This window comes from Carcharhinus amblyrhynchos, unplaced genomic scaffold, assembly GCF_965287045.1.
Source record: "Carcharhinus amblyrhynchos unplaced genomic scaffold, sCarAmb.v2.hapA scaffold_90, whole genome shotgun sequence".
In the NCBI taxonomy this organism is placed as follows: Eukaryota; Metazoa; Chordata; class Chondrichthyes; order Carcharhiniformes; family Carcharhinidae; genus Carcharhinus; species Carcharhinus amblyrhynchos.
The window spans coordinates 337,000-364,996 of NW_027649830.1; the positions used below are offsets into that span (position 1 = coordinate 337,000).

Consider the following 27,997-nt stretch of genomic DNA (forward strand, 5'->3'; position numbering starts at 1 on the left):
AATTGAGAGTCAACCACATTGCTGTGGCTCTGGAGTCACATGTAGCCCAGACCAGGTAAAGACGGCAGATTTCCTTCCCTAAAGGAGATTAGTGAACCAGATGGGTTTTCCCGACAATCGACAATGGTTTCATGGCCATCAGTAGATTCTTAATTTCAGATATATTTTATTGAATTCAGATTCCACCATCTGCCGTGGTGGGATTCGAAGCCAGGTCCCCAGAACATTAGCTGAGTTTTTTGATTAATTGTGTGGTGGTGATAACACTAGGCCCGTGCCCGGGGGGGGGGGGGGGGGGGGGCCGCGCGGTTATCGGTCCACAGATACCTGAAAGTGGCAACACATGGATACAGCATGCTTGCCTTTATTGGCCAGGGCACCGAGTGCAAATATTGGCCAGTTATATAACCGTTGTTAGGCAGCATTTAGAGTACTGCCTGCAATTCTGGTCACCACACTACCAGAAGGAGGTGGAAGCTTTGGAGAGAGTGCAAAGAAAGTTCACCAGGATGCTGCCTGGTCTCGAGGGTGTTGGCTATGAGGGGAGGTTGAATAAACTAGGATTGTTTTCACTGGAAAGATGGAGGCTGAGGGGAGACCTGATGTAGGTCTACAAAATGATGAGAGGCACAGACAGCGTGGATAGTCGGAGGCTTTTCCCCAGGATGGAAGAGTCAGTTACAAGGGGGCACAGGTTCAAGGTGAAAGGGAGATTGTGGCGTAAGTTTTTCACACACACGGTGATGAGTGCTTGGAACGTGCTGCCAGTGGAAGTGCTGGAAGCAGTAATGTTTGCAGCATTCAAGGTGTATCTTGATAACCACATGAACAGGAAGCGAAGAGAGGAATTGAAACCACATGTTGGCATTGGCTTGGTGAGCCAAAGGGCCTGTTCCTGTCCTGTATTCTTTGTGAATGAATATGCCGAGGTTTTCTTCAAGAGCTAATGTGCGATTCTGATTTCTTCCCCCATCCCCCCTCCCAGGGCGAGTTGAAGCTCCCTGTCTGCATTGAGGATGAAGCCAACAATGACTTGCCCCCTGCCACCTTGCTGTATAGGTCAGCCCGGCAGTACATCTATGGCGTGCTCTTCAGCCTGTCTGAGACCCAGAGGAGGGCTGAGCGCGTGGCCATGAGGAGGAGGATGCCCGTGGAAGGTACACCTAACAGCGAGAGGCTAATGTGTTGAGGGGGCTGCCCTATGATGAGAGGCTGAGTGAATTGGGTTTGATATTCTGTGGAGTTTCGAAGAGCAAGAGAGACGATCTCATTCGAATATGTAAAATCCTGAGGGAGTTTGACAGGGGGCACAACCTCAGGGTAATGGGGAAGGCCAATTGTTTGGGAGTAGATGAGGATGATTTTTTTTTCCACTTTAAAGGGTTGTGGGTATTTGGGATTCTCGATGCCAGAGTGTTATGGACACTCCATCGATGAATATGTTTAATGCTGGGATGAGACAGATTTTTTTTTTATTTCAGGGAAGTGAGAGCTAAGGAGAGCAGGCAGGAAGTCCAATGTGAGCCATGACCACATCAAATGGCGGAGCAGGCTCAATGAGCTGAATGGTCTGCCCCTCTTGACACAAAGCAGTGGAATGGAGGGTCAGGAGGTGCCGATTCATGTCCATCGTCCCTTTGTTTCTACAGCTCTTCACGGTTTTGAGACAGAAATGCTTTGCAACCATCCAAAGGCTTATTGAAATGTAACCACTGTCATGAATATAGGCAGCGCAGCACCAATTCACTCTCCGGGGCGACAGTGACCAAACTTGCTGGGGTGGGGGGGGGGTCAATCTTTATCCCCTGCTGGCACTAATAAAAGGAGGAATTATCTGCTCGTTTGCATGTGAGAACTTGCTGTCTTCCAATTGACCACAGTCATGCTTCAGTTGTACAGGGCATTGGTGAGGCCATATCTGGTGTGCCATGATTTCCTTATTTCAGGAAGGATGTAAATGCATGGCAGCCAGTTCAGAGAAGGTTTATCTGCCTCCCAGCTGGAATGGGCGCTTGTCTGATGAGAAGTCAGAGAGGCGAGGTTCGTATTCACTGGAGTACCAAAGAGTGAAAAACAACTTTGGATCATAAGATGCTGAGGAGTATTGACAGGGTGGATGTGGAGAGGATGTTCCCTCTTGTGGAAGAATCTAGAACTCGCATCACTGTTTAAAAATAAGGGGTCGCACTTTTAAGAAGGAGTTGAGGAGAAATGTTTCCTCTCGGGGGGGAGGTGACTCTCTGCAACTCTCTTCCTGAAAAGGCAGTGGAGACAAAATCTGGGAATATTTTTAAATTGGAGATGGATAGATTCTTGGTCAGTAAGATGTGATTGGGTAGGCAGGATGCAGATTTGAGGTTACTATCAAATCCCTACAGTGCAGGAGGAGGCCATTTGGCCTGTCGAGTCAGATTTGACCATCTGAAACAGCATTTTGCCCAGGCCCTCCCCTCTGTCCTATTCCCATAATTCTGCACATTTTAGCATGGCTAATGCACCTGACCTGCTCATCTTTGGACACTAAGAGACAATTTAGTATGGCTAATCCACCAAACCTACACATTTTTGGACTGTGGGAGGAAACTGGACCACCCAGTAGAAACCCATGCGGACACGGGGAGAATGTACATTGACATTGACCCCAGGCTAGAATTGAACCCATATTCCTGGTGCTGTGAGGCAGCAGTAGTAACCACTGTGCCACCCTTATTAAACAGCAGAGCAGGCTTGTTCTTCTCTTAGTGTTTCCTACATTACGGCATGCGTACAAATTAGGTGCAGGAGTTGGCCCCTTGAACCTGCTGTGCCATTCAATAGGATCATGGCTGATCTGATTGTAACGTCAACCTCTCAATCTTGCTCAACCCCTAATTCCCCCCCCCACCCCCAAAATACCTTTCGCTTGTCAAGAATCATTCAAACCTTGCCTTAAATCTGTTGAAAGACAGAGTTTTCCAGAAACTCTTGAGCCTTGAAAGATTTTTTTGCACACTTTGCTATTTTAAATAGGTGGCCCTTATTTTTATACCCCCCCTCCTCAGTTCTAATTTTAAGTTTTAGTTTATTTATTAGTGTCATAAATAGGCTTAACGTTAACACTGCAATGAAGTTCTTGTGAAAACCTCTTGTTCTAGATTCTCCCACAATCCTGTTCCACATCCACCCTGTCACGAAACCCTTCAGAATCCTGTATGTTTTAATCAAGTCGCCTCTTAGTCTTCTGAGCTCCAGCAGATACAAGCCTAGTCTCGCCAACCTTTCCTCATATGATAACCCTCCCATTCCAGATGTTACTCAAGTGAGTTTTCTCTGAACTGCTTCCAATGCATTTACATCCTTCCTTAAACAAAGACTGGTACTGTCCATAGCACTCCAGATATGATCTCACCAATGTCCTGTATAACTGAAACATAACCTCCCTAATTTTGTATTCAATCCCCCTCACAATAAACAATAGCATTCCATCAACTTACCCAGTTATTTGCTGTACCTGTATACTCTTACGATTCATGCACGATGACAGCCATGTGTACCATCTACAAGATGCACTGTGGGAACTCAGCAAGGCTCCTGCAGAAGGCAGCACCTTCCAAACCCACAAACTCTACCACCTAGAACAAAAGCAAGTATACCTGGGGACACCACCATCTGGAAGTTTCTCCCTCTGAGCCACTCACCATCCCGACTTGGTAATCTATTGCCATTCCTTCACTTCTGAAGACAAAATAAAGAAAATCTCCAGTTATCATTATTTGTCAATGTGAACTAGATTTCCATTTATCGCTGGGTGTAACTCCCAGAACTCCTTCCCTAACAGACTGTGGATATACCTATACCACACGGACTGCAGTGGTTCAAGAAGGCAGCTCACCACCACCATCTCAAGGGGCAACTAGGGATGGGCAATAGATGCTAGCCTAGCCAGCGAATCCCACATCCTGTGAATGAAGAAAAAGATTAAGACACCCAAATCCCTTTGTACAGAGCTCTGCAATCTCTCACCATTTAGAAAATGTGTATACAATATAATAATGTACAACACTAACTAAACATCAAAACACGTGCTGTTTTGGCTTGTACTCGTTAGAGTTCAGAAGAATGAGGGGAGATCTCATTGAGACGTATAAGATGATAAATGGGATGGATAGGATAGAGGTGGAGAGACTCTTCCCGCTCAAAAGAGACAGTAGGACTAGGGGGCACAGCCTCAAGATAAAGGGGGGGCGCAGTTTAGAACGGAGTTGAGGAGGAACTTCTTCACTCAAAGGGTGGTGAATCTCTGGAATTCTCTGCCCGTTGAAGTGGAGGCTGCCTCGCTAAATATTTTTAAGACGTAGGTTGATGGGTTTTTGATAGGAGAGGGGATTAAGGGTTATGGGGAGAGGGCGGGAAAGTGGAACTGAGCCACGACAGATCAGCCATGATCTTATTGAATGGCGGGGCAGGCTCGAAGGGCTAGATGGCCTACTCCTGCTCCTATTTCTTATGTTCTTATGGTCAGGGAAGTGCTTTGGACTGTCCTGGGGTGTGATTGTTGGTGTATTAATGAAGATCTCACTCCGACTTTGGCCACGGGACACTTTTACAAGCATAGACAGGGCCATCTCTAAAGCCCTCTTCTCCAGAATCGCTAGCTGTGATCTTAGCTGAATAATGAAACCAGCTCCTGTCCCTCTGTTGACCTTTGATGCAAGACTGCCATACTTGAGGCTCAGATTCAGGGTCAGGCTATTGTGGAGCCTTTTATGAGTTGCTGCAGCCTCTTGACGGTTTGGCTGTCTGTGGCTTATTGTGGACAAACATGGGGAAACAGTGGAAGGTATGGTAGTAATATCGCTGGGCTGGTAATCTGCAGGCCCAGCCTAATGTTGTATGGGGAGGGGGCATGGGTTCAAATCCCACTATGGCAGCCGATGGGGTTTAAATTCAATTTGTGATTTTTTTTTTATCCTCTCATGGGGTTTGAGCAGCACCACCCCATCCCTAATTGCCCTTGCACTGATCAGCCTTTGACATGGGAAATTAAGAGGCAATCACATTGCTGGAATCTGCAATTGAAAGATATTTCAGTGATGGTGACCTTGAAATTGTCATTGATTGTCCCTTTAGGGAAGGAAATCTTAGCCGGTCTGGCCCATGTGTGACTCCTGATTCTTATGATAATGATAGACTCTGAATTCCCACTCTGAAATGGTCCTAGCCAGCCATTCATTTCAAGGGCAATTAGGGATGGGCAGAAAATGGAAGTATCTGAAGAAGCATAAAGAAAATCTCCTCTGGTTATCGCCAATCGTTGATGCGGATTGGATTTCCATTTTCCATTAATTACAAGGTATCTACTTCCTGTTTGTGTCTCTGTCTCTGTCTGTCTGTCTCTCTCTCTCTCACACTCTCTCTCTCTTTCTCTCTCTCTCTCTCTCTCTCTCTCTCTCCCGCCCACCCCTTCCCCCTCCCTCCTGTTAGTTCCCCCGGTCATTATCAAGGAGTGGTCAGCGTACAAGGGAAAGTCTCCCCAGACGCCCGAGCTGGTGACGGGGCTGACCTTCAGGGAGTGGACTTGCCCCAACCTAAAGAAGCTGTGGCTGGGCAAGGCGGTGGAGGACAAGAACCGGCGGATGAGGGCGTTCCTCGCCTGCATGAAGTCGGACACCCCTGGGATGCTGAACCCGGCCAACATCCCCACGCACTTGCTGTTGCTCTGCTGTGTCTTACGGTGAGTGGGCAGGGAGTGGCTCAGAAACTTGATCAGCCGTTTGCTGAGGGTCCCTAGGTGCGATATTGGGGTGGGCAGTGTATGATAGTGGGAATCGAGCCCAGTGTGGATCCCCAGCTTGTACTGATCATGTCTGGTGTGAAGCAGCTAGAGGACAAAAGGCTCAGCGTCCATTCACTGCCGGCTGATTCTGAGTGGTGTGTGTGCACGTGCTCGCAATCCGAGTACATGGCACTGAACCATGCCACTTGGTCAGATTTGTAAATTCAGATCCCTGAAGGTCCCTGGGGATGGCGGGGACTGTCACTTGAAAAGAGATTGGGGAAACTGGGCCTGTATTCACCAGAGTTTTGAAGAATGAGACAAGATCTTATTTGAAACCCGCAGAATATTTAAAGGGATAGGCAGGGTAGATGTGGGTGAGAGTTTCTTGCAGTTGAAAGACTAGAACTAGGGGGCACAATTTCAAAATGAGCTGGAAGCCACCGAGGGCTGAGATGAGGAGAAATTTCTCTACTCTTATCACGATTACTTCTTTCACTCTTTACCTTAAATCTGTGTCCCTCTGCTCCTCACACCTTTCACAAGTGGGCACAGTTTCTGTGAGATCCCTCATGATTTTTGAGCCCCTCCATCAAATTTCCTCCCAACCTTTTCCCCTCGCTTGGTCCGCAGGATACTGTCCATTTCACTAACCGTGCTCTCCACCTTCCTGCTGCCTTCGGTAGTTCACGCACATGCACACCCAGCCCCGTTTGCACACTTCCTGCCAAAATGAATCGCATTGTGTTTCTCCACATTGAACTTCATCCGCCGCCCACTCCACTGCCTTGTCTATGTCCTTTTGGAGTTCCACACGGTGCTCACAGTCCATAGTGGTGGTGGGTAAAGGGATATTTAATGGAGAAGTTCAAAATACATCAATATTTTATTTCAAAAATGGATGAGAAAGTGGTTCCACTGAGGGAAGGGTCAGTAACCTTGGGGGCAAGGCTTGAACAGAATTGAAAAAGAACCAGAGGGCCACGTGAGGAATAAAGCACGTTCATGAGTACTGAGCTATGGTCTAGAATTCACTTGGCTGAATGGCTGCTGGAGACAGATTCAACATTAACTATCAAAAGACATTTATGGGGGGGCCAAGGAAAAGACTGCCACTTAGGAGGTTTCATCCTCTGACCCTACCCCTTGCTCCATCACTTTACCTTTCTCTTTGCAGTTACATGATGCAGTGGCCCGGCAGTAGAATCTTGCACAGATGCGAGCTGGATGCTTTCCTGGCACAGGCTATCTCGGCAAAACTCTACGAACCAGACCAGTTACAGGAGCTGAAGGTATGTGCGACCAGGGAGGGTGTCACTTGTCAAACTTTCCACTTGCGTCTTACCCAGAGAATGCCGAGGTGAACTTAGCGGAGTGTGCCATTTAGCATCAGATTGGTGCGGCGTCAAAAGGAACTGAGTTTGAGTTTAGCACCAGCAACATGGCCATTAATACCAGCCAATATTCACAGTGCAGTACTGAGGAAGCGCTGCCCTGTCAAAGGATCAGTTCTGAGGGGGCACCGCACTGAGTGCATGCCTGCCTGTCGGAGGGACGATGCTAAGGGAGAGCCACACTGTGGACAGTCAGTGCTGAGGGAATGCTGCCCTGTTGAAGGGCGAGCGCTAATGGAGGTGACTGCTGCCCTGTCGGAGGGTCAATACTGAGGGAGCGCAACCATGTTGGAGCGCCAGGTGGTGAGAGAGCATAACCTGTCAGAGGGTCAATAACAGTACCTGTGTTCTCACTTCCCTCCTGAATTCCACTTTCGAAAGGTATTTTTTACATTTACAGCCCTGGGTTTTATTGTTTCACCATATCATTGGGAAGCATCATTTCTACATTGACACTTTCAAACTTTTGCATAATCTTAACAAACTCTTTCATGCTTAACTCCTCTTCTGGAGTAAAGAGGCTCAACATGTTCACTTTTCCATGATGAGTTTTGCACTTTCTTCAAAGCCCCTGTGCACTTTTCTTAACCGTGTAGACACCAGAATTACTTTGCTAGGATACGTGATCAGATACCTCACAATATGTCATGAAGTTAGACTATTTGCTATTTTGATAATGTGAGGATAAGGCGTGATTCCATTGACAAACTGGGAAGCTTTGAGCAAAACAAGCTTTATTTAACAACATAGTTTAACTAGAACAAATTAGCTTAACCTTTAACAATTGAACGTGACGAGGTACCGATCTTAACTGCTAACCTATCCCTATGAGTTCCAATTTGAGCAATATTCCTCGTACAGACTTAAAACCCCACTTCAATATCAGTCAGCAAACTTGAGGCTTATATGCTAGTATTTGTTAACAGTCCTAGAGCCTTGTGAACACCTCTAGGGAGAGAAAGGCACCTATCTTCTGACAGCCTCAAACAGCAGTCTCCAGAGAGAGAGAGAGATAGAAAGATACTACTTGCTTCTTTCAGGAACAGGAGAAACTGACCAGTTAAAACAGTAAAGAAGAAACTGCCTAACTTCCTACAAGCCTGGCTCCTCCCATTAACACATGACTCTCTCTTATCAGTCAACCCAACCAAACCCCACACTGAAACCTCAAGGAAAACCCAAATAAACAAAAATGCATTAACTCCGTTTAGGCAAACATATCACTGGCTGAAATCGGTCATAATCCTGCATTTTCGACATTTGAGCTGCCTGTTGCCCAAACAAATGGGCACCATGTAAAACACCTGAATTTTGAACATAACCCTTATATAGAAGAATGAGGGGAGATCTCATTGAGATGTATAAGATGACGAATGGGATGGATAGGATAGAGGTGGAGAGACTCTTCCTGCTCAAAAAAGACAGTAGGACTAGGGGGCACAGCCTCAAGATAAAAGGGGGGCGGTTTAGAACGGAGTTGAGGAGGAACTTCTTCACTCAAAGGGTGGTGAATCTCTGGAATTCTCTGCCCGTTGAAGTGGTGGAGGCTGCCTCGCTAAATATTTTTAAGACGCGGGTTGATGGGTTTTTGATAAGAGAGGGGATTAAGGGTTATGGGGAGAAAGCGGGAAAGTGGAACTGAGCAGCGACAGATCAGCCATGGTCTTATTGAATGGCGGGGCAGGCTCGAAGGGCTAGATGGCCTACTCCTGCTCCTATTTCTTATGTTCTTATAAGAAACATGATCAAAAACACATTTCTCCAAGGCATCATATCACTGCAGTTTGCAGTAGGCACTTTGCGTGTTAGCTTTACAAATATTAGGCGAGGCCAGCTGGGTGCACAGCCCTGATTGTTCAGTCAGTGCTGCATGTATGAACTGTACCCAGTGGAATCTGAAATCCTGTCCTGTTTCAAAAGCAGGCAGTGGAGAATCCTGTTTGATTTGGTTTATTATTGTCACATGTATTGGGATACAGTGAAAAATATTGTTTTTTTGTGTAAAAAGCATACTGTTCATAAGGAAGAGAGTGAGTGTAGAATGTAGTGTTACAGTCATAACTAGGCAGTAGAGGAAGATCAACTTAATATAAAGTAGGTTCATTCAAAAGCCTGATGGCAGCAGGGAAGAAGCTGTTCTTGAGTTGGTTGGTGCATAACCTCAGATAGAGGAAGGTGGAAGACAGAATGTCCAGGGTGCTTGGGGTCTTTGATTATGCTGGCTGCTTTTCTGAGGCAGCGGGAAGGGTAGACAGAATCAATAGATGGGAGGCTGGTTTGAGTGATGGATTGGGCTATGTTCACAACCGTTCTAGTTTCTTGCGGTCTTGGGCAGAGCATACATGATACAACCAGAAAGAATGCTTTCTGTGGTACGTCTGTAAAAGTTAATGAGTCGTAGCTGACATGCCAAATTTCCTTAGTCTTCTGAGAAAGTAGAGGCGTTGGTGGGGCTTTCTTAACAATAGAGTCGACATGGGGGGACCAGGACAGGTTGTTAGTGATCTGGACGCCTAAAAACTTGAAGTTCTCGACCCTTTCTACTTCGTCCCCGTTGATGTAGACAGGGGCGTGTTCTCCACTACGCTTCCTAAAGTCGATGACTATCTCCTTCGTTTTGCTGACATTAAGGGAGAGATTAGTGTTGCTGCACTAGTTCACCAGATTCTCTAGGTTGTCAGAGGGTCAATAACAGTGCCCACGTTCTCACTTCTCTTCTGAATTCCACTTTCGAAAGGTGTTTTTTGCATTTACAGCCCTGAGTTTTACTGTTCCACCACATCATTGGGAAGCATCATTTCTACATTGACACAGTCATTCCTGTACGCTGTCTCGTCATTGTTTGAGATCCAACCCACTACAGTGGTGTTGTCAGCAAACTTGTGAATGAATTTGGCCACACAGTCATAGGTGTAAAAGGAGTATAGTAGGGGATTGAGAACACAGCCTTGTGGGGCACTAGAGTTGAGGATGATTGTTTGGTTGCAGAAGCAAGGATAGTAAAGAAACTAGAAGCAGGAGGAGGCCGTTCAGCCTTTCAAATTTGCTCCGCCGTTCATTTTGACCACGGCTGATCATCAAATTCAATATTCTGATTCCCCCCCGCTTCCCCCCCCATATCCCTTGATCCCTTTAGCCCCAAGGGCAATATCTAATTTCTTCTTGAAATGGCACAATGTTTTGGCCTCTGCCTGGTTTCAGAAGTGAGGAATGGGATGTGGGGCTGGAGAGGATAAAATTATTTGAATGGAACAGCGGCGTTTCTAACCTATCAAACCGTTTTATTTTTTAAATTCCTCCTCACCCAGATTGACAAGCTGGATGCCCGCGGAATCCAACTCGCCGCCCTCTTCATGAGCGGCGTAGACACTGCACTCTTTGCCAATGACGCCTGTGGTCAGCCCATTCCTTGGGAGCACTGCTGTCCCTGGATTTACTTTGACGGGAAGCTCCTGCACAGCAAGTTGGTGCGAGCCACTCGTGAAAAGGCCCCTCTCATTGACCTCTGTGATGGTCAGGTACGCATTCTCGCCATCACTCGCATCACCCGTTACGGGATTGCTGTGATTAAAATGAAAAACCTGAAGAGCTGCGCTCGCTTCTGGCCTAAATAACTCGCTTGTTTTAATGGGGATAGTGGAAAAAGCAATAAATTCCAATCACCCTCTGACTTGTGCGGCACAGTGCTTAGCACTGCTGCCTCTCAGCACCAGGGATCCAGGTTCAACTCCTGACTTGGGTCACTATTTGTGCAGGGTCTGCACATTCTCCTCATGTCTGCGTACGTTTCCTCCGGATGTTCTGGTTTCCTGCCACAGTCCAAAAGACATGCTGGTTAGGGTGTATTGGCTGTGCTAAATTCTCCCTCTTACCTGAACAGGTGCTGGAGTGTGACGACTAGGGGATTTTCAGAGTAACTTCATTGCAATGTTAATGTAAGCCTACTTACGATGATTAAGTAAATGAAACTTTACAAGAGCAATGAAATTTTCCTATGTAAATGTGTCACGTTATAATTACACCCTCCAGCGACTGGTGGCACCATGGTGCTCTAAAACTACATTTCCCTGTTGTGCACAGCAGACAGGTGTTGCCTGCTGCTCAAGAATGTAGCTGGGCACTTCCCAAACTGCCCCAGACTTTGCTTTTCCAAGTATAAATATGGAAATGGTGGGGTATTTAAAAATGTGGGCAGAATGCCTGACTTTAAAATGGGGCTTAGCCCAATGCTGGCCTAACCTCTAACCCTCTTCCACATTTGATATTGTGACATTTGTAAATGTCTAGGCTTAATTCCTGCTCATCTTTCGTCTCATTTTCCCCACACCACCCCCCGTCCCAACCCATGCAGGCAGACCAGGTAGCCAAGGTGGAAAAAATGAGACAGAGCATCCTGGAAGGGCTGAATCTGAACCGCCAGCCCATGATGCCCCCGCCGATGCCACCACCGACCTTTGTACCGCCTATGATGGCGCCCTTCTACCACATGCCGATGTACGGCCGGCCATTTGGGCCAGTTCCACCCCCTCAGGGCAGGGGAAGGAATTTTGCCGGTGAGTGACGGGTTGTGGGAGCGCATGCGTGACACATCATCTCGCTAAGTACCCTTCAGGAGAAATATATAAAGTATTTCAGGTCTCGGTGTACAAACTCTCTCTTGTCTCTGTGCTCAGTAACTCTTGGGTTTGAGCACCTGTTCCAGAATCTCAAGCTAGTCTCTTCCCCATGACAGTGCAGCACTCCTTCAGCACTGTGGGAGGGCGGGCGCCGAGGGATCACTTTAAACTCACTGATTAGGTGAGGCAATATTCTCCCAAACACAAGGGAAGGCAATACGAATGTGTGCGATCTTCTCGTGATCCTTTGACCTCAGTATCAGACTGGTGAATGGGTGCTGGATCCTCTCCATGGCCAATCTACTCCTTGGCATGAGACTGGGAGAGCTCTGATGCCAGAACTGAAATCCAAATCAGTTGTCATGCCTGTGTTACCACATTGCCTGCACCCACCTCTCTCTCTCTCTCTCTCTCTCTCCCCCCCCCGCCCACTGATGAGATGCAGGGCTCACGTCCCGTCAGAGATTTGGTCCAGCCCATCTCATGAGGTTGTTCTGAGGAAGGCGGACTACATTACTGTCTGCAGTTGAAAGCTGTAACGGTGACCACGTAACTATCACCTTATTTAAGGAAGATGCAAGTGTGTTGGAAGCAGTTCAGAGAAGGTTTACCAAATGAACACCAGGAATGGGTGGGTTGTCTGATGACGAAAGTTTGGAGACGCTGGGCTTGTATTCACTGGAATTTAGAAGAGTGAGAGGTGACTCGATTGAAATCTTTAAGATCCTAAGGGGGTTTTGACAGAGCGATGTGGGGAAGATGTTCTGTTTTGTGGGATAGTCTGGAACTTAGGGGGTCACTGTTTAAAAATAAAGGGGTCATCCATTTAAGATGGTGGCATCGTGCCACTGTGGATTAGCACTCACAGCACCAGGGACCTAGGTTCAATTCTGGCCTCAGGTCTGTGTGTGGAGTTTGCACATTCTTCCCATGTCTGTATGAGTTTCTTCTGGATGCCCCGGTTTCTTCCCACACTCCAAAGATGTGCAGATTAGGTGGATTGGCCTTCTAAATTGCCCTGAATGTCGGAATTTGTAGGGTTACAGAGATAGTGCCTGGGTGGGATTGTTGTCGGTGCAGGCTCGATGGGCTGAAAGGCCTCCTTCTGTGCTGTACAGATTCTGAGTAGAAATGTTTTTCTCTCAGGGTGGTGAGTTTCTGGAGCACTCTTCCTCAGCGGACAGGCATAAGCTTGTTAAGTGGCAGAGCAGGCCAGAGAGGCTGAATGGCCTACACCTGCTCCCTGTTCACGTTATCGATTGTCATTTTAAAAAAAACCATCTGGTTCACTAATGCCTTTTTAGGTAAGGAAATCAGCCATCCTTACCTGGTCTGGCCTACATGTGACTCCAGATCCCCCACACAGCAATGCGGTTGACTCTTAAATGGCTCGAGCGAGCCATTTCAAGGGGCAATTAGAATTGGGCAACAAATGCCAGTCTGGCCAGCAACGCCACATCCCGTGGAAGATAAAGGAAAGGTTTTTTGGGGGTGGGGGGCAGGTATTTTACTTTGAGGGGGGTGACCATGTTTCTCTTCCTTCCTTCTGCAGGAATCCAGCAGATCCCCCATCAGGGGGGAAAGCTGGAGATTGCTGGAATGGTGGTGGGGCAGTGGGCTGGGAGCCGGCCTGCTCGAGGCCGGGGTTCACTCAACCTGCAGGTGGTCTGCGTTGGAGGACACGGGAGAGGGTGAGTGCCGAATCCGGGGCGGGGGAGGTGGGGGGGGCACGGTGCATGGCCAAACTCCTCTTTCCAGCTGGTTTGAGGATTCAGCCTCTGGATGGGCAGCAATCCCCTGAGTACTGGAAGGGGAGAGAGTGGAATTAATTGGACAGATCTTTCAAAGAGCCACCACTGGCAGAATGAGCCAGATTTTACCGTCTGAGCGATTTGATATAAATCAGCAAACTTAATGATCAACCTGTGGTGTCGGGGGCAGTGGGAATGTGTTGGTATTGTTTTCAAGCTAAGGTGGATCTCCCCGCTTTGAGAACTAACACCAAAACCCAGAAAGAGGAGTGTCTCACCCTATAATCTGTAAACAATGTGTGTGAAGTGGTGTGACCTGCTCTTCAGCAACTCCTAGTGGTTAAATTCAAAATAACCCCAATACTCACTCTAAAATCAACACAATTTATTTGTCTAACTGAAACTGAACAAATTCATTAAACTATTAACAAACCAAATAAATCCCTTCTAATTATTAACTATTCCTGAATAAAATACGATTCTAATGGAATGCTATTCAGATAAATACATTTAATCACAACCGGGTTTTGTCTCTTCTGGAATATTCTGGGCCTTCTCTGATTCTTCTGTCTGGAACTTCTTTCTTCTTTAGTATCTTTGCTATCTTTCTTAAGACGGAGATGAAGCTATGAGAGCCAGCGATTCGCTCTCGAGCTGTTCACTCTCTGGCAGAGCGATTCGCTCTCGAGCTGTTCACTCTCTGGCAGAGCGATTCGCTCTCGAGCTGTTCACTCTCTGGCAGAGCGATTCGCTCTCGAGCTGTTCACTCTCTGGCAGAGCGATTCGCTCTCGAGCTGTTCACTCTCTGGCAGAGCGATTCGCTCTCGAGCTGTTCACTCTCTGGCAGAGCGATTCGCTCTCGAGCTGTTCACTCTCTGGCAGAGCGATTCGCTCTCGAGCTGTTCACTCTCTGGCAGAGCGATTCGCTCTCGAGCTGTTCACTCTCTGGCAGAGCGATTCGCTCTCGAGCTGTTCACTCTCTGGCAGCTGGCAGAGCGATTCGCTCTCGAGCTGTTCACTCGCTGGCAGTTGCTCTTCCCTCTGCCCCACTGTCCCTTTCTACTGTACCCGTGAAGACGCATCAATTTTCCCATAACAGGCTCGGTCTAGGTTGTCAAAGCCATCAGATTTAAATGTAATGGGTTTTTTCCTAAGTGTCTGATTTCAAATTGATTGGCTCAATTGAAAAGCCTGTTGTCTTGGTAACCCTGCTGCTTGGCCGTTTGATACTAATATTTCAGTCTGGAGTCTTTACGTACTTTTTAAATCTCTAAGCACAGAATAAGCACCACCTTTTAACGGGACCACGCAGTGCCCCCTCCTCCTCCTCCCCGTCCCCCCACCTCATGCTGCTTACCATTTTACAAACACCACATTCTAACTTGCTACCTCCCAATTTACAATTACTCTTCCCAACTTCACAAGAGTACTGAGATTGCCAGCTGCATTTAATAGCAGTGGCACTCTTCTTCTGTCTTCCCCCTCGCTTGCTGTGCCCCTGGCACCCTTTCTCCCCATTAGTAGTGCCCCATCCTTTTCCTCCCTGCCTGGTTGCTCCTGCGAGTTTGCCCCATCTCGTTTGTGCATTCTGTCCGACCCTCTCCCTTGTTCACAGCTAACCTCCGACTGCATTTGTCTCTCTCACTGCTGCAAAAAGGCAAACGAAGGACTCTGCACAGGCTGGTAGAGGAGCTCGGACCACCAGCACCAGGAACGGAGCAGCCACCAGTGAAGTCAGCCAGGTAATGTCCAGCTCGCTGGAGGTGGGTGGCGATGAGGTCGAGTTGGCGCTCAGCAGAATTTACTGCCTAGTCCCCATGTTGGTCAATAATGGAGTTGTGTGTTGTCTCTCTCCCTTCCCCCACCTTCATTTGCGAATTGCACAGCAAAACCCCAGGGGCAGCAGTTCATCCGCTCCAAGCGAGTCTTCTGCCGTGGCTCTCGGACCCCAGAACCCACCGCTGGAGGTGGAGGAGGAGGAGGGGGAGGGGAAGGAGGTGCCAGAAGTGACGCCCGTGGAGAGCAGGGCACCCAGCGACAGACAGGCTCAGCTGAACGGGAACCCGAAGATGGAGGAGGAGCCGCAACCTCAGGCCCTATCGCCAAGTGCCTTAAAGAGGGACAGTGACCGTCACAATAGTATTTCGCACCTCAATGCACTAAACACAGATGGCAGCTGCCACTGGGAGCAGAGAGCAGAAGCTGCCATTCGCCAGACGGAGGAATGAAGCATGCCCCAGCCTCCCACCGCCCCATCCCTGCACCGCCCGAGGCCTGCTCCTCTACATCTATTCTTTGATTTGGGGTGGGGTAGGGTGGGGGGTGTGGCGGTGAGAAGGTGGGGCTGGTGGGGGGGGCAGGTTTTTTTTAAAAAATGAAAAAGACATGTTTCTGAATTCCATTGTTCTGCCATCAGATGTCCCTCATCTCCCCACTTCCCCAACTGCTTGTCTCACCTTCCCCTGGCTTTCTTCTGCATATGGGGGCGACGGGGAGAATTCTCCTTGGCTGAAGACAGCTTGCATGGGCCGGTGTTTGAGAGACCTGCCCGGTGTTCCTGGGTTAAGTTTAATAATTTTGAGGAATCCCAGAGCATTTTTCATGATCACTATCTTTCTCTGCATTTCTCTGTGTCTCTCGCTCTCTCTCTGTCTTTGTACCCACCCATCTTGCTGCTATACCCCATGCAGAGACACTTGTGCATTCCCCATCTGACCTAACCTCATGCCGACTGCACTCCTCCGCCACCCCATCACTGTGTAGGAAGCAAATAAGCCATAATAAGCCCCTGGATGTGATGGGTTTGTGGGGCCGGCTATCTGAAGTAATTGTGTAAAGTGTCCCCGGTCCACTGCAAAACCATTGACATTGATGAACACGGATTGGTATTCCAGATGCAACCCCTGGGAAGTCTGACTTCTAAAATATTTACCATTTTGTGCCCTCCCTGCCCACCCAGAACCTGTTTTGGATTGACTGCACAGTGGGTGATCCAGCCCGCTGCATGTATCCAAACTGCACTGAAGTGGGACACTCAAGATCTTAGCGGGTAGGCTTTGGGCAGAGAGGCAACATCACACTGCTCACCTCTCACCGCCACTGCAGTATAACTGCAGTTCGTTTTGGAAAGCTGAGCACTTTTTTATTTTGTTTGATGGCTCAGAGGCCACCTGGTCACAGGATCGAGTGAGCAGCAGAGCTCACTGCGGGCAGTATAACTTGCCTGCATCAGAAACATGTCTTTTTCCCTCTTGTTTGAAACCCTACCCCACTCTCGAGCCACTAGGTAAGGGGGTGGACGGGGGGTGGGGGGGAAGGCGGAACCTTTTCAAACAGGCTGGTGTGAAGGGATTTGAATATTGGAGAATAGCAGCAGATTGATGTATATTTCTGGACCTGGACACTGAAAGCATTTAACCAGCATTCTGGTTAAAGTACGACAGACATGAGTGGGATTTGGTGGGGAGTGGGGAACTGGGGAAAATGTAATTTTTTTTCTTTCTTCCGTACATCCCAACATGGATGCTGATGCTCTGGGAACTGCAGGTCTTTGACACACCCTTCCCACCAAACAAAACTCCAACCTTACAGCCACGTAGGAGAGCAGAGATCCAGCCACAGAATTGAAATGCCCGGCCTGCGGATTCCTTTCCTTTTAAAGATAGGACACTTCTCGTTCAACTGAAAAATTAACCCCCCCCCCCCCCCCCCCCCCCCCCACAACCACTACACCCATAACACCTGAAGCCCCTGGCAGGGCTGCCTCCCTTGCCCATTCCGTGGAGTGGTCCTTGCATGCTTCTGGCCACAGGGTTGGCATTGGCTGTTCAGTGTCAAAGGCCACCACCAACAGCACCCCCCCACCCTGCCAACCTGGGTGTCACGTTGCTAAACCTAATCCATAAGAAGTGGTCACTCAGTCTGGAGATTCTTTCAAGGGGAAAAGTGTGTAGGGGAAGGGGGGCACTTTGACCTTTCCCCCGAGGCCACCCATCCACACTTTAGCAAGGTGAGAGCAGAGGCCAGTGGCGAGGCAGGGAAGTTGGGAAGTTTTGAATTTGTTTGGCCAAGTGGCCTTAAACTCCAACCCCCCACCCCGACAAAGCTTCCTGACATTTTGAAAGGGCAAGCCCCAATTCTAATTTCTTATTCAAACAAGGGATCTTTTCTTTTAGAATGAGTACCTTCAGGGTGCGTGTGAACTTTCAGAGCTACTAAACCCCCAAGTGTAAAACAAATTGATCTTATTGCTGGTGAAAGTCCTCTGGCACTCGGGAAGAGCAATATTGCACTTTACAATGTGAAGCGTTAGCAAGGACCTGGAAAATCACTTTACGTTGCTTTTCTTTTTTGTATATCAATGCAGATATGAAAGAGAGACATTTCATTCCTGACAGTATTGGGGATCTGGGAAGCACTGCCCACTGCAGACACATGAATCTGATCTCACACACACTGGCCCACACCAACGACAGTTCTGAAACTTTTCTCTCCCACTTCCTTTCCTTCTGTGACTTTATGGTAGAACTCTGCCATTTTCTCCTCTGCCTGCAGATTCACAGGATTCATTAGAAAAAAGCAAAATAATGAATTTTTTTAGGAAAGATATGCCCCCTCTGCGCACTTTCCAGTGGAGATTTCCTGATGGGTTTCTCCTCCCTTGTGCCACCCAGCTGGTGTAAGGGTGGCACAGTGAGTAGCACAGCTGCCTCACAGTGCCAGGGGCCTGGGTTTGATTCCCAGCTCAGGTTGCTGTGTGGAGTCTGCACATTCTCCCTATATCTGCGTGGGTTTAGTCCAGGTGCTCTGGTTTCCTCCCATGGTCTGAAATACATGCTGGTGAGGCAGAGTGGCTGTGCTAAATTGCCCCTTTGTGTCCTAAGATGTGTGGGACAGTGGGATAGAGACAAAATACTGGCCTCAGAGCCTTGGCTGAGGGGATGTACACAGATGCATCATTGGCCCTCAGAGCTCCATCCCAAACCACCACAGAAAAAGGGCAAAGGGTTGGGTCTGCATGCAGAACCTGCCAAAAGAGAAAACTTGTCCCCCATTCTGATTTGGGTTTGCTCCCAATTGTGGGATGGCAGTGGTTGTGTAGTAATCTGCTCAGTAACAGTGCGGTTTATATAAGTTCTGTTACTGCCTTTGGATGTGGGTGTACTAAGCAGTTTGCTTTTACTCCTTGCCCCCTTGTACAATCCTGTCTGGAAGCAGGGTGATTAGAAACCAGAGTCAGGACTGTGGAGGGGCGATGTCAGTAAGCATCTGTCTGCACACAGGGTGACGGAAATCGAGAACACTCCTGCCATTTTATTGGGGCAAGGATTATGCAGCTGAAGGTGGGGTCGATGAGGTTGAGGCGTGGCTGGGCAGTGCTCCCAAATCTTACTGGATTCGTCCCATTTGGGTGGTTTCAGGCTGCTGCTGCTCCCCTTCTATCAAAATCAAGCAAAGTGGGGAAGCCAGAGCAATTTAGGGAGGAGGGGCTGCAAGGCTAGAGGGAGGCTGTAAGCTGCTTCTGCTTGCTTTGTTCCTCCTCCCCCTCCCAGTAAGCGAAATCCCCATTTCACTCATTCCTTGTTTAAACCTTTACCATCATTGGCTTCCCCATTTAGCTCCTCCCAGCTGCTGCCCCCCAGCTTGCTTCTCACACCCCACACCCACTTACTGCAGGCTGACAATCTCCCTTTTGTAAATAAATGCTGATCTAATGCCACAGCGGATAGAAAAATACCAGACACGTACAAACATATACAAGTTAGGAGCAGGAGTAAGACCACTCGGTCCTTTGAGCCTGCCCCATCATTCAGTAAGATCACAACATAGAAAATTGGTTCATCAGCAATCACGCTATCCACCCCAATCAGCACAGTGACACTGTCCTGCCTCTAGCACCTTTCCTCCCTCTTCCTGAGGAGGACTTTTCATTCTGCTCCTTGGGTCACTGGATTGGGTTCTTGCTGCTGTCACCCACCTTTATGCAATGTCAGTGGACTGGCTATACCCATGCATCACTGTAGCCAGTGTTTCCTCTCCTTGCCCTTTTCCCCCTGTGTGGGATGCGACTGACTTTCCAAGGGGTGGCTGGATACGGGAAGGGGGTTTTGCTGTGGCAGCAGGTTCAGCAACTCCTGAGCAACCTTCTTCTCCAGATTCAAAGCCTAAACACCAAAGCAAAGCCTTTGACCCAACCCTTATAACAATCTATTTCAGCACCGTGAGAGTGTAGACCAAACTCTGGCTGGAGCAGTCACTTTGGGCAGCAAGTGTCCACCATTCTTTTAATCAAATGTATTTCTTTATGGGATGTGGATGTTGCTGGCTAGGCATTTATCCCCCTCTCCCCCCCCCCCCCCCCCATCCAGAGTTTAAAGTTTGTTTATTAATGTCACAAGTAGGCTTACATTAACACAGCAATGAAGTTACTGTGAAAATCCCCCAGTCACCACACTCTGGTGCCTGTTTGGGTTACATTGACGGAGAATTTAGTACGGCTAATGCACCCTAACCAGCACATCTTTCAGACTGTGGGAGGAAACTGGGGCACCCGGAGGAAACCCACGCAGACACAGAGAAAGTGCAGACTCCACACAGACAGTGACCCAAGCTGGGAATTGAACCCGGGTCCCTAGCACTCTGGGGGTAGTGCCACCTAGAGGCTGTGATGGCTGAGCCACTGTCTTGAACCTGCTGCAGTCCCCTGTATGGTGTAGGTATACACGTCGTGCTGTTGAGGAGGGAGATCCAGCCCCACCCGTGTGGTGACCTTTGTGATGGGTCTGGCTGTGGGTGCTAGCCAGGGTTGGCACCTGATCTACTGGATCTGGACTTGTCCTATCTCTCTCAACTCTCTGGACTAATACATGCCAGTGACCACCTGCTGGCAAATGCTTTGCAACCCACAGGTCAAATGTGGAGTCAGACCACTACCATCACTGTTGTGCCTGCCGTTTAGACCCTGTCCAACTGTACCCATGCTGGACAATGACAAACCTGTAGCTATATCGGGTAACATACCCGTGCCCTAGGGTCACCTGCTTTTAAACTATTCCGGCCAAACAGCATCTGGTGGGAGTGGGCCTTTATTGCAGATTTAGTAACGGGTTCACACTTGTATCCGTTAAACGGGCAGCCCTTCTGTTTGACAGACAGTATGGCAGACAGACAAAACAGCTGAAAGCTGTGTGAGAGATGGAGTGGTAAGCTCTGACCATCCACCGCCCCCTTGCCTGCACCGGCACGCTGTCCCCCCAGCATGGAGAGCCACTCTTGTGTCACAAGTATGAAACCATTTTTTTTTCCCTCCCCTCAATTCGATAAGTGTATTTAGGACGGGGGAGGTTTTTTTTCCACTGTAACCGATATGATTTTTTTTTAAATGATGAGGAAAGATTCCTTTCTGTTCCAATTTCTCCGAGAGAAATCGCAAAAATGGGGAAAAAACCCAAAATGATTTTAAAAACCCCACCATCTGTGGCAGGAACTCACTGTTAAAGGCATTAACAATAGTTTGGCTGGATGTTCGACTGAGCCACTAATATTCTGTGCCTCTCTCTCCCCCCCCCCCCCCCCCAAATCAAATGGGGATTGAGGTGTGTGTGTGTTTTTATTTCTAACATTTATTTTAACAACTGGACTGGAGTTTGAGGCGGAGGGGCGGTGGTTGTTTGGGTAGCTCCAGACGAAGAACAGGAGGGGGTGGAATGAGAGAGCAAGAAAACTAATTTACGCAGGCACCCTCCTCCCTTTCTAACTGCCAAGAAGGGGCGAACTGGCACTGTGTCTTTGGAGAGAGGTGCCACATTTGGAAGACGGCAGGGAAAGACTGTGGGGTGATTAATCAATTGGGGCAGCTTTGCTGAAGAACTTGTACAGTGCAACAGGGTGAGTAGCCTCTGCTTGCCCCATGGAGATGTAACCCTTCCAGTCTGGAGCATGGAACTCCCTCCCTTACACACAGTATAAAAAATGCGTTAAGGCCAGGCAACCCATTACACGGCAATTTTGAAACCTGCGTCACTTTCACTGAACTATCGATTTTATTTTTAGCTGATTTAACGCAACTTGGATATCACCAGTTTTAATTTATTCACACGGTGATTCTTTAGACTGGGGAGGGGGAAAGAGAGGGAGCAGAAAGTGAATTGGAAGTCAGGGCAGGTTTTTAAGAAAAATCCCTCTCTTCCCAAGTCAAAATGATATATTTGAAAACTGCAAAAAAAAAGTGAATCCCACACGTATATCCTTTTGCTCTTCTGTTTATAGGACTTGTTACTTACTGTTTAGTAAGCGTCTTTGATATTGTGCTGTTCTCTGCAGTGCTGTGGCCACACAAGGATTTTATTTTCCCACACCATTAACTTGCATCAGTGATTCGCTATTATTTCCACCCCCCCCGTATTAATTCCCCTCCCCAAATCAGCAAGCTCGTGATATCTTATTAAAACCCCCTCCCCAAACGCCCTAATTATAGTTTATTTCTAAGAATCATAGACTTAGTCAACTTACTTTAAAGAATTAAGGATGTGCTGTTTAAAAAATCTTTCCCCCCGCCCCGGTACGTATTATTTTGACCCATTTATTAATCGCACCAGCGTGGTGAAATTATTCCTTCCCTCCCCCCTTGCTGCTTAATTTAAAATGATTTCTTATCCATCCGCACCGTCCCTCCCCGTGATTCCTCTGCTTGTCCAACCGCCCCCCCGCCATTCCTTCTAGCCCCTTGCCACATTACTGAAAAGTGAGGCAAGCCCCCCCCCCCACGACCCAAGGACATGACACCAACCCCCAGCCACCCCCAAACCCACCATTTCCACAGCTATTTAGTAATTGTGTCGATGTTCTGTTTAAAAAAATAAGTGAATTCTTTTTTTCTCTGGAGGGTAAACTGTGAGGGGAACTCAGTAGATGTTGAAGGATCATGGTGTGCTGTTCTGAGGATCAAAGATATTTACAGTGCTTAATTAATAAAAAGTCTATTCTTTTAGTATAGACCTGGGAGATTGCCACTTTTATTTGCACTTTGGGCTTTGCTGCGGTTAAATGGTCACATCTCACTGTTTGGTCTGCTGTTTATTCTTGCCGAGGATATTTTATTTCCCTTGGGGACCAGACCAGCGCTCAGCGCAATCACAAAATTGAGGGAGCGCATGCTGTGGGAGGGTCAGTGCCGAGGGAGGACCGCGTCGTGGCGGGGTTGGTGCCGAGGGGGCACCGTGGCAGGATTGGCACTGAGGGGGTGCTGCGCTAATGGTTCTGGAGGGCTGCCGCCTATTTGATGCGCACTTATCTAATCACTTGCCTCTCTAATGGAGTTATCTGTGGTCCCTTGTTGGCTAATTATCAGTTCCCCATTAAGTAATTGTCACTGTCAAAGTGCAGTTGGGAATCTGCCTATTTCCATATTTATGATCTAAGATGTTGACTGCAATACAATCTGAGAGGATTGCTGGCTGTAGTTACTCACATTCACTTCACAGGGATTATAGTGTGTATGCTTGCCAATAATCCCAACATGGGCATCTTTCACAATCACTCTTTGCATCATTAAATTCTTATTGTAAGTGCTCCCTGTGAACGTCCGTCTGTTCTCGGCCCATCAACTTTTTAGCACCGGAGGAAGGCCATTCAGCCCTTTGTGCTGGTACCAGACTCTGCTGATTAAAAATAACACTGCTCCAGGGCGACTCCTTTGATGGCATCGAACTTGAATATTGTTGGAGAGAGACATGTTATCGAAGCTTTTCATCTTGCACTTATCAGGAAAACCCAACAACGTCAATTTCCGTGACTCTTGCAATAGGAGAATGTTGATTGGTTGGCAATGAGTGGCTGAGGCCACGATTGTAGCAAATTGCAGAGGGAAGTCAGAGTTTGGGAAAGAGCATTAGGGCAGCTTAGTGATGTTTGTTAATCAGAGGGTTGGAGAATGTTCTAGGAGAGAGGCAGGGGTGGGTGCAGTCCCCCGGCAGGGGTGTCGGATTTCTCTGTGGCTGTGCGTGCTGCCTGTTGTTGACTCAGCTCTGTATGTGGCCTCATCTGACTGGAAATTGAGGGCTTGTTGTGGGGAAACAGTGTGAAAGAGCAGGTCTCTGTCCCTCTCCAGCTTAAAACAATAACCTGCAGAATTTTGATCAGATGCCACTTTGGTGCCTGTACGCACAGTGTTGCCAACAACACATTCCTTCATTCTCTCATGGGAATGTGGGCATCATTGGCAAGGCTGTTCACTCGTCAGCTGGGTGGATCATGCAGGTACATCCACAGTGCTGTTAGGAAGGAAGCTTCAGGATTTTGACCCAAGCACAGTGAAGGAATGGCCAATACATTTCCAAGTCAGGATGGTCAGTGGCTTGGAGGGGAACCTCCAAGTGGCAGTTCTGTGCCTGCTGCTCTGTTCATAAGACCATAGGACTTTGCAGCAGAGTTAGGCCATTTGGCCCATTGAGTCCACTCCGCCATTGAATTGTGCCTGTTAAGTTTCTCAACCCCATTCTAAAATTTTTGTGTCACAAGTAGGCTTATATAACACTGCAATGAAGTTACTGTGAAAATCCCCCAGTTGCCACTCCTGTGTCTGTTCGGGTACACTTAAGGAGAATTTAGCATGATCAGTGCTTCCGAACTAGCACGTCTTTAGGGAGTGGGAGGAAATCGGAGCACGTGGAGGAAACCCATGCAGACACGGGGAGAACGTGCAGTCTCTGCACATACAGTGACCCAAACTGGGAATTGAACTTAAGTTCCTGGTGCTGTGAGACAGCAGAGCTAACCACTGTGCTGCCCTTCCCATAACCCCTGATCACCTTATTAATCAAGAACCTGTCTTAAAGACACTCAGTGACCTAGTCTCCACAGCCTTCTGCGGTAGAGTTCCACACATTCATCACTCTCTGGCATCTCTGTTTTAAAGGCTCACCCTTTTAGCCTGAGGCTGTGCTTTCGGTTTCTAGTCTCTCCCACTGGTGGGGCTATCCTCTCCATTTCCACTCTGTGCAGCTCCTTCAGGAGGTGCCGATTGGAATGGTCATTGTAGTAATGTTAAACACTGTGAATGAGGATGAATATTCCCGAGGTTTTTCACGGCATTGTCCCGCCCGCAGCTTTGCTTCAGTTTTTCACACGCGGGCTGGAAAGTGCGGACGGCAAAAGAAATTGGTCTTTTGGGAAGGGCGCTGTGCGCCCTGTGGAAAGTGCGGCTGGGAATGGAGACTGGCAGTTGGGAGTCTGGCGCTCTGTGGAAAGTGCGGCTGGGAATGGAGACTGGCAGTTGGGAGTCTGGCGCCGTGTGGAAAGTGCGGCTGGGAATGGAGACTGGCAGTTGGGAGTCTGGCGCCGTGTGGAAAGTGCGGCTGGGAATGGAGACTGGCAGTTGGGGGTCTGGCGCCGTGTGGAAAGTGCGGCTGGGAATGGAGACTGGCAGTTGGGAGTCTGGCGCCGTGTGGAAAGTGCGGCTGGGAATGGAGCGATGTCAGGCTGGCTGCGATGGCAGGTACTGAGTGAGGGCCGAATATTCCCCGGGGATTGTGCAGATTGAAGCGGCCCCGGGATCTCTCCTCACCGGTACTGCCGGCCGATCCGCCCGGCCCGCTGGAAAGTGCGCACCGTCAGCGCTGTCAAGCACCGCGGCCACTCGGCCCATCGGCACAATGGCGTCCGTGCCGGTTTACTGCGTCTGCCGTTTACCGTATGATGTGACCCGCTTCATGATCGAGTGCGATGTCTGTCAGGACTGGTTCCACGGCAGGTAAGAGCGGGGCAGGCCTTAGGCCGGAGGGGGAATCAGTGACCCCGCGATAGTACAAGCCGGAGTAATAAACCTGTAATACACCCCGATAATACGCCCCGGACTAATACGCACCGATAATACGCCCCAGAGTAATAAACCTCAGAGTAATACGCCCCAGAGTAATACGCACCGATAATACGCCCCAGAGTAATAAACCTCAGAGTAATACGCACCGATAATACGCCCCAGAGTAATAAACCTCAGAGTAATACGCACCGATAATACGCCCCGGACTAATACGCACCGATAATACGCCCCAGAGTAATAAACCTCAGAGTAATACGCACCGATAATACGCCCCAGAGTAATACGCACCGATAATACGCCCCAGAGTAATAAACCTCAGAGTAATACGCACCGATAATACGCCCCAGAGTAATAAACCTCAGAGTAATACGCACCGATAATACGCCCCAGAGTAATACGCACCGATAATACGCCCCAGAGTAATAAACCTCAGAGTAATACGCACCGATAATACGCCCCAGAGTAATAAACCTCAGAGTAATACGCACCGATAATACGCCCCAGAGTAATAAACCTCAGAGTAATACGCACCGATAATACGCCCCAGAGTAATACGCACCGATAATACGCCCCAGAGTAATAAACCTCAGAGTAATACGCACCGATAATACGCCCCAGAGTAATAAACCTCAGAGTAATACGCACCGATAATACGCCCCAGAGTAATAAACCTCAGAGTAATACGCACTGATAATACGCCCCAGAGTAATAAACCTCAGAGTAATACGCCCCAGAGTAATACGCACCGATAATACGCCCCAGAGTAATAAACCTCAGAGTAATACGCACCGATAATACGCCCCAGAGTAATAAACCTCAGAGTAATACGCACCGATAATACGCCCCGGACTAATACGCACCGATAATACGCCCCAGAGTAATAAACCTCAGAGTAATACGCACCGATAATACGCCCCGGACTAATACGCACCGATAATACGCCCCAGAGTAATAAACCTCAGAGTAATACGCACTGATAATACGCCCCAGAGTAATAAACCTCAGAGTAATACGCACCGATAATACGCCCCAGAGTAATACGCACCGATAATACGCCCCAGAGTAATAAACCTCAGAGTAATACGCACCGATAATACGCCCCAGAGTAATACGCACCGATAATACGCCCCAGAGTAATAAACCTCAGAGTAATACGCACCGATAATACGCCCCAGAGTAATAAACCTCAGAGTAATACGCACCGATAATACGCCCCAGAGTAATAAACCTCAGAGTAATACGCACCGATAATACGCCCCAGAGTAATAAACCTCAGAGTAATACGCACCGATAATACGCCCCAGAGTAATAAACCCCAGAGTAATACGCACCGATAATGCGCCCCAGAGTAAGACGCACCGATAATACGCCCCAGAGTAATACGCCCCAGAGTAATACGCACCGATAATACGCCCCAGAGTAATACGCACCGATAATACGCCCCAGAGTAATACGCACCGATAATACGCCCCAGAGTAATACGCACCGATAATACGCCCCAGAGTAATACGCACCGATAATACGCCCCAGAGTAATACGCACCGATAATACGCCCCAGAGTAATACGCACCGATAATACGCCCCAGAGTAATACGCACCGATAATACGCCCCAGAGTAATACGCACCGATAATACGCCCCAGAGTAATACGCACCGATAATACGCCCCAGAGTAATACGCACCGATAATACGCCCCAGAGTAATACGCACCGATAATACGCCCCAGAGTAATACGCACCGATAATACGCCCCAGAGTAATACGCACCGATAATACGCCCCAGAGTAATACGCACCGATAATACGCCCCAGAGTAATACGCACCGATAATACGCCCCAGAGTAATACGCACCGATAATACGCCCCAGAGTAATACGCACCGATAATACGCCCCAGAGTAATACGCACCGATAATACGCCCCAGAGTAATACGCACCGATAATACGCCCCAGAGTAATACGCACCGATAATACGCCCCAGAGTAATACGCACCGATAATACGCCCCAGAGTAATACGCACCGATAATACGCCCCAGAGTAATACGCACCGATAATACGCCCCAGAGTAATACGCACCGGTAATACGCACCGATAATACGCCCCAGAGTAATACGCACCGATAATACGCCCCAGAGTAATACGCACCGATAATACGCCCCAGAGTAATACGCACCGATAATACGCCCCAGAGTAATACGCACCGATAATACGCCCCAGAGTAATACGCACCGATAATACGCCCCAGAGTAATACGCACCGATAATACGCCCCAGAGTAATACGCACCGATAATACGCCCCAGAGTAATACGCACCGATAATACGCCCCAGAGTAATACGCACCGATAATACGCCCCAGAGTAATACGCACCGATAATACGCCCCAGAGTAATACGCACCGATAATACGCCCCAGAGTAATACGCACCGATAATACGCCCCAGACTAATACGCACCGATAATGCGCCCCAGAGTAATACGCACCGATAATGCGCCCCAGAGTAATACGCACCGATAATGCGCCCCAGAGTAATACGCACCGATAATGCGCCCCAGAGTAATACGCACCGATAATGCGCCCCAGAGTAATACGCACCGATAATGTGCCCCAGAGTAATACGCACCGGCAATAAACTCCACCCAGGCTTGGAAAATAAATAACCTCCAA

General features: G+C 48.4%; 2 protein-coding genes across 4 annotated transcripts in view; both read left to right on the top strand.

Moving 5' to 3' along the window:
• fam120c (family with sequence similarity 120 member C) overlaps positions 1-17,215 on the top strand; it is a 61,993-nt gene extending 44,778 nt beyond the window's left edge. For 2 of the 3 annotated variants that reach the window (XM_080182826.1, XM_080182824.1), the window contains 8 exons: positions 986-1,157; positions 5,464-5,713; positions 6,933-7,047; positions 10,458-10,667; positions 11,501-11,702; positions 13,318-13,456; positions 15,174-15,258; positions 15,403-17,215. In XM_080182826.1, coding sequence (XP_080038952.1) covers positions 986-1,157; positions 5,464-5,713; positions 6,933-7,047; positions 10,458-10,667; positions 11,501-11,702; positions 13,318-13,456; positions 15,174-15,258; positions 15,403-15,744 — 1,515 coding nt within the window. In that variant the 3' untranslated portion in view covers positions 15,745-17,215. The remainder of the gene's footprint in view (positions 1-985; positions 1,158-5,463; positions 5,714-6,932; positions 7,048-10,457; positions 10,668-11,500; positions 11,703-13,317; positions 13,457-15,173; positions 15,259-15,402) is intronic. The other variant, XM_080182825.1, reaches the window with a different exon arrangement.
• Positions 17,216-24,842: 7,627 nt separating this feature from the next.
• The window catches only part of phf8 (PHD finger protein 8), a 60,147-nt gene continuing 56,992 nt past the window's right edge, over positions 24,843-27,997 (top strand). The window contains exon 1 of the mRNA XM_080182814.1: positions 24,843-25,265. Coding sequence (XP_080038940.1) covers positions 25,168-25,265 — 98 coding nt within the window. The 5' untranslated portion in view covers positions 24,843-25,167. The remainder of the gene's footprint in view (positions 25,266-27,997) is intronic.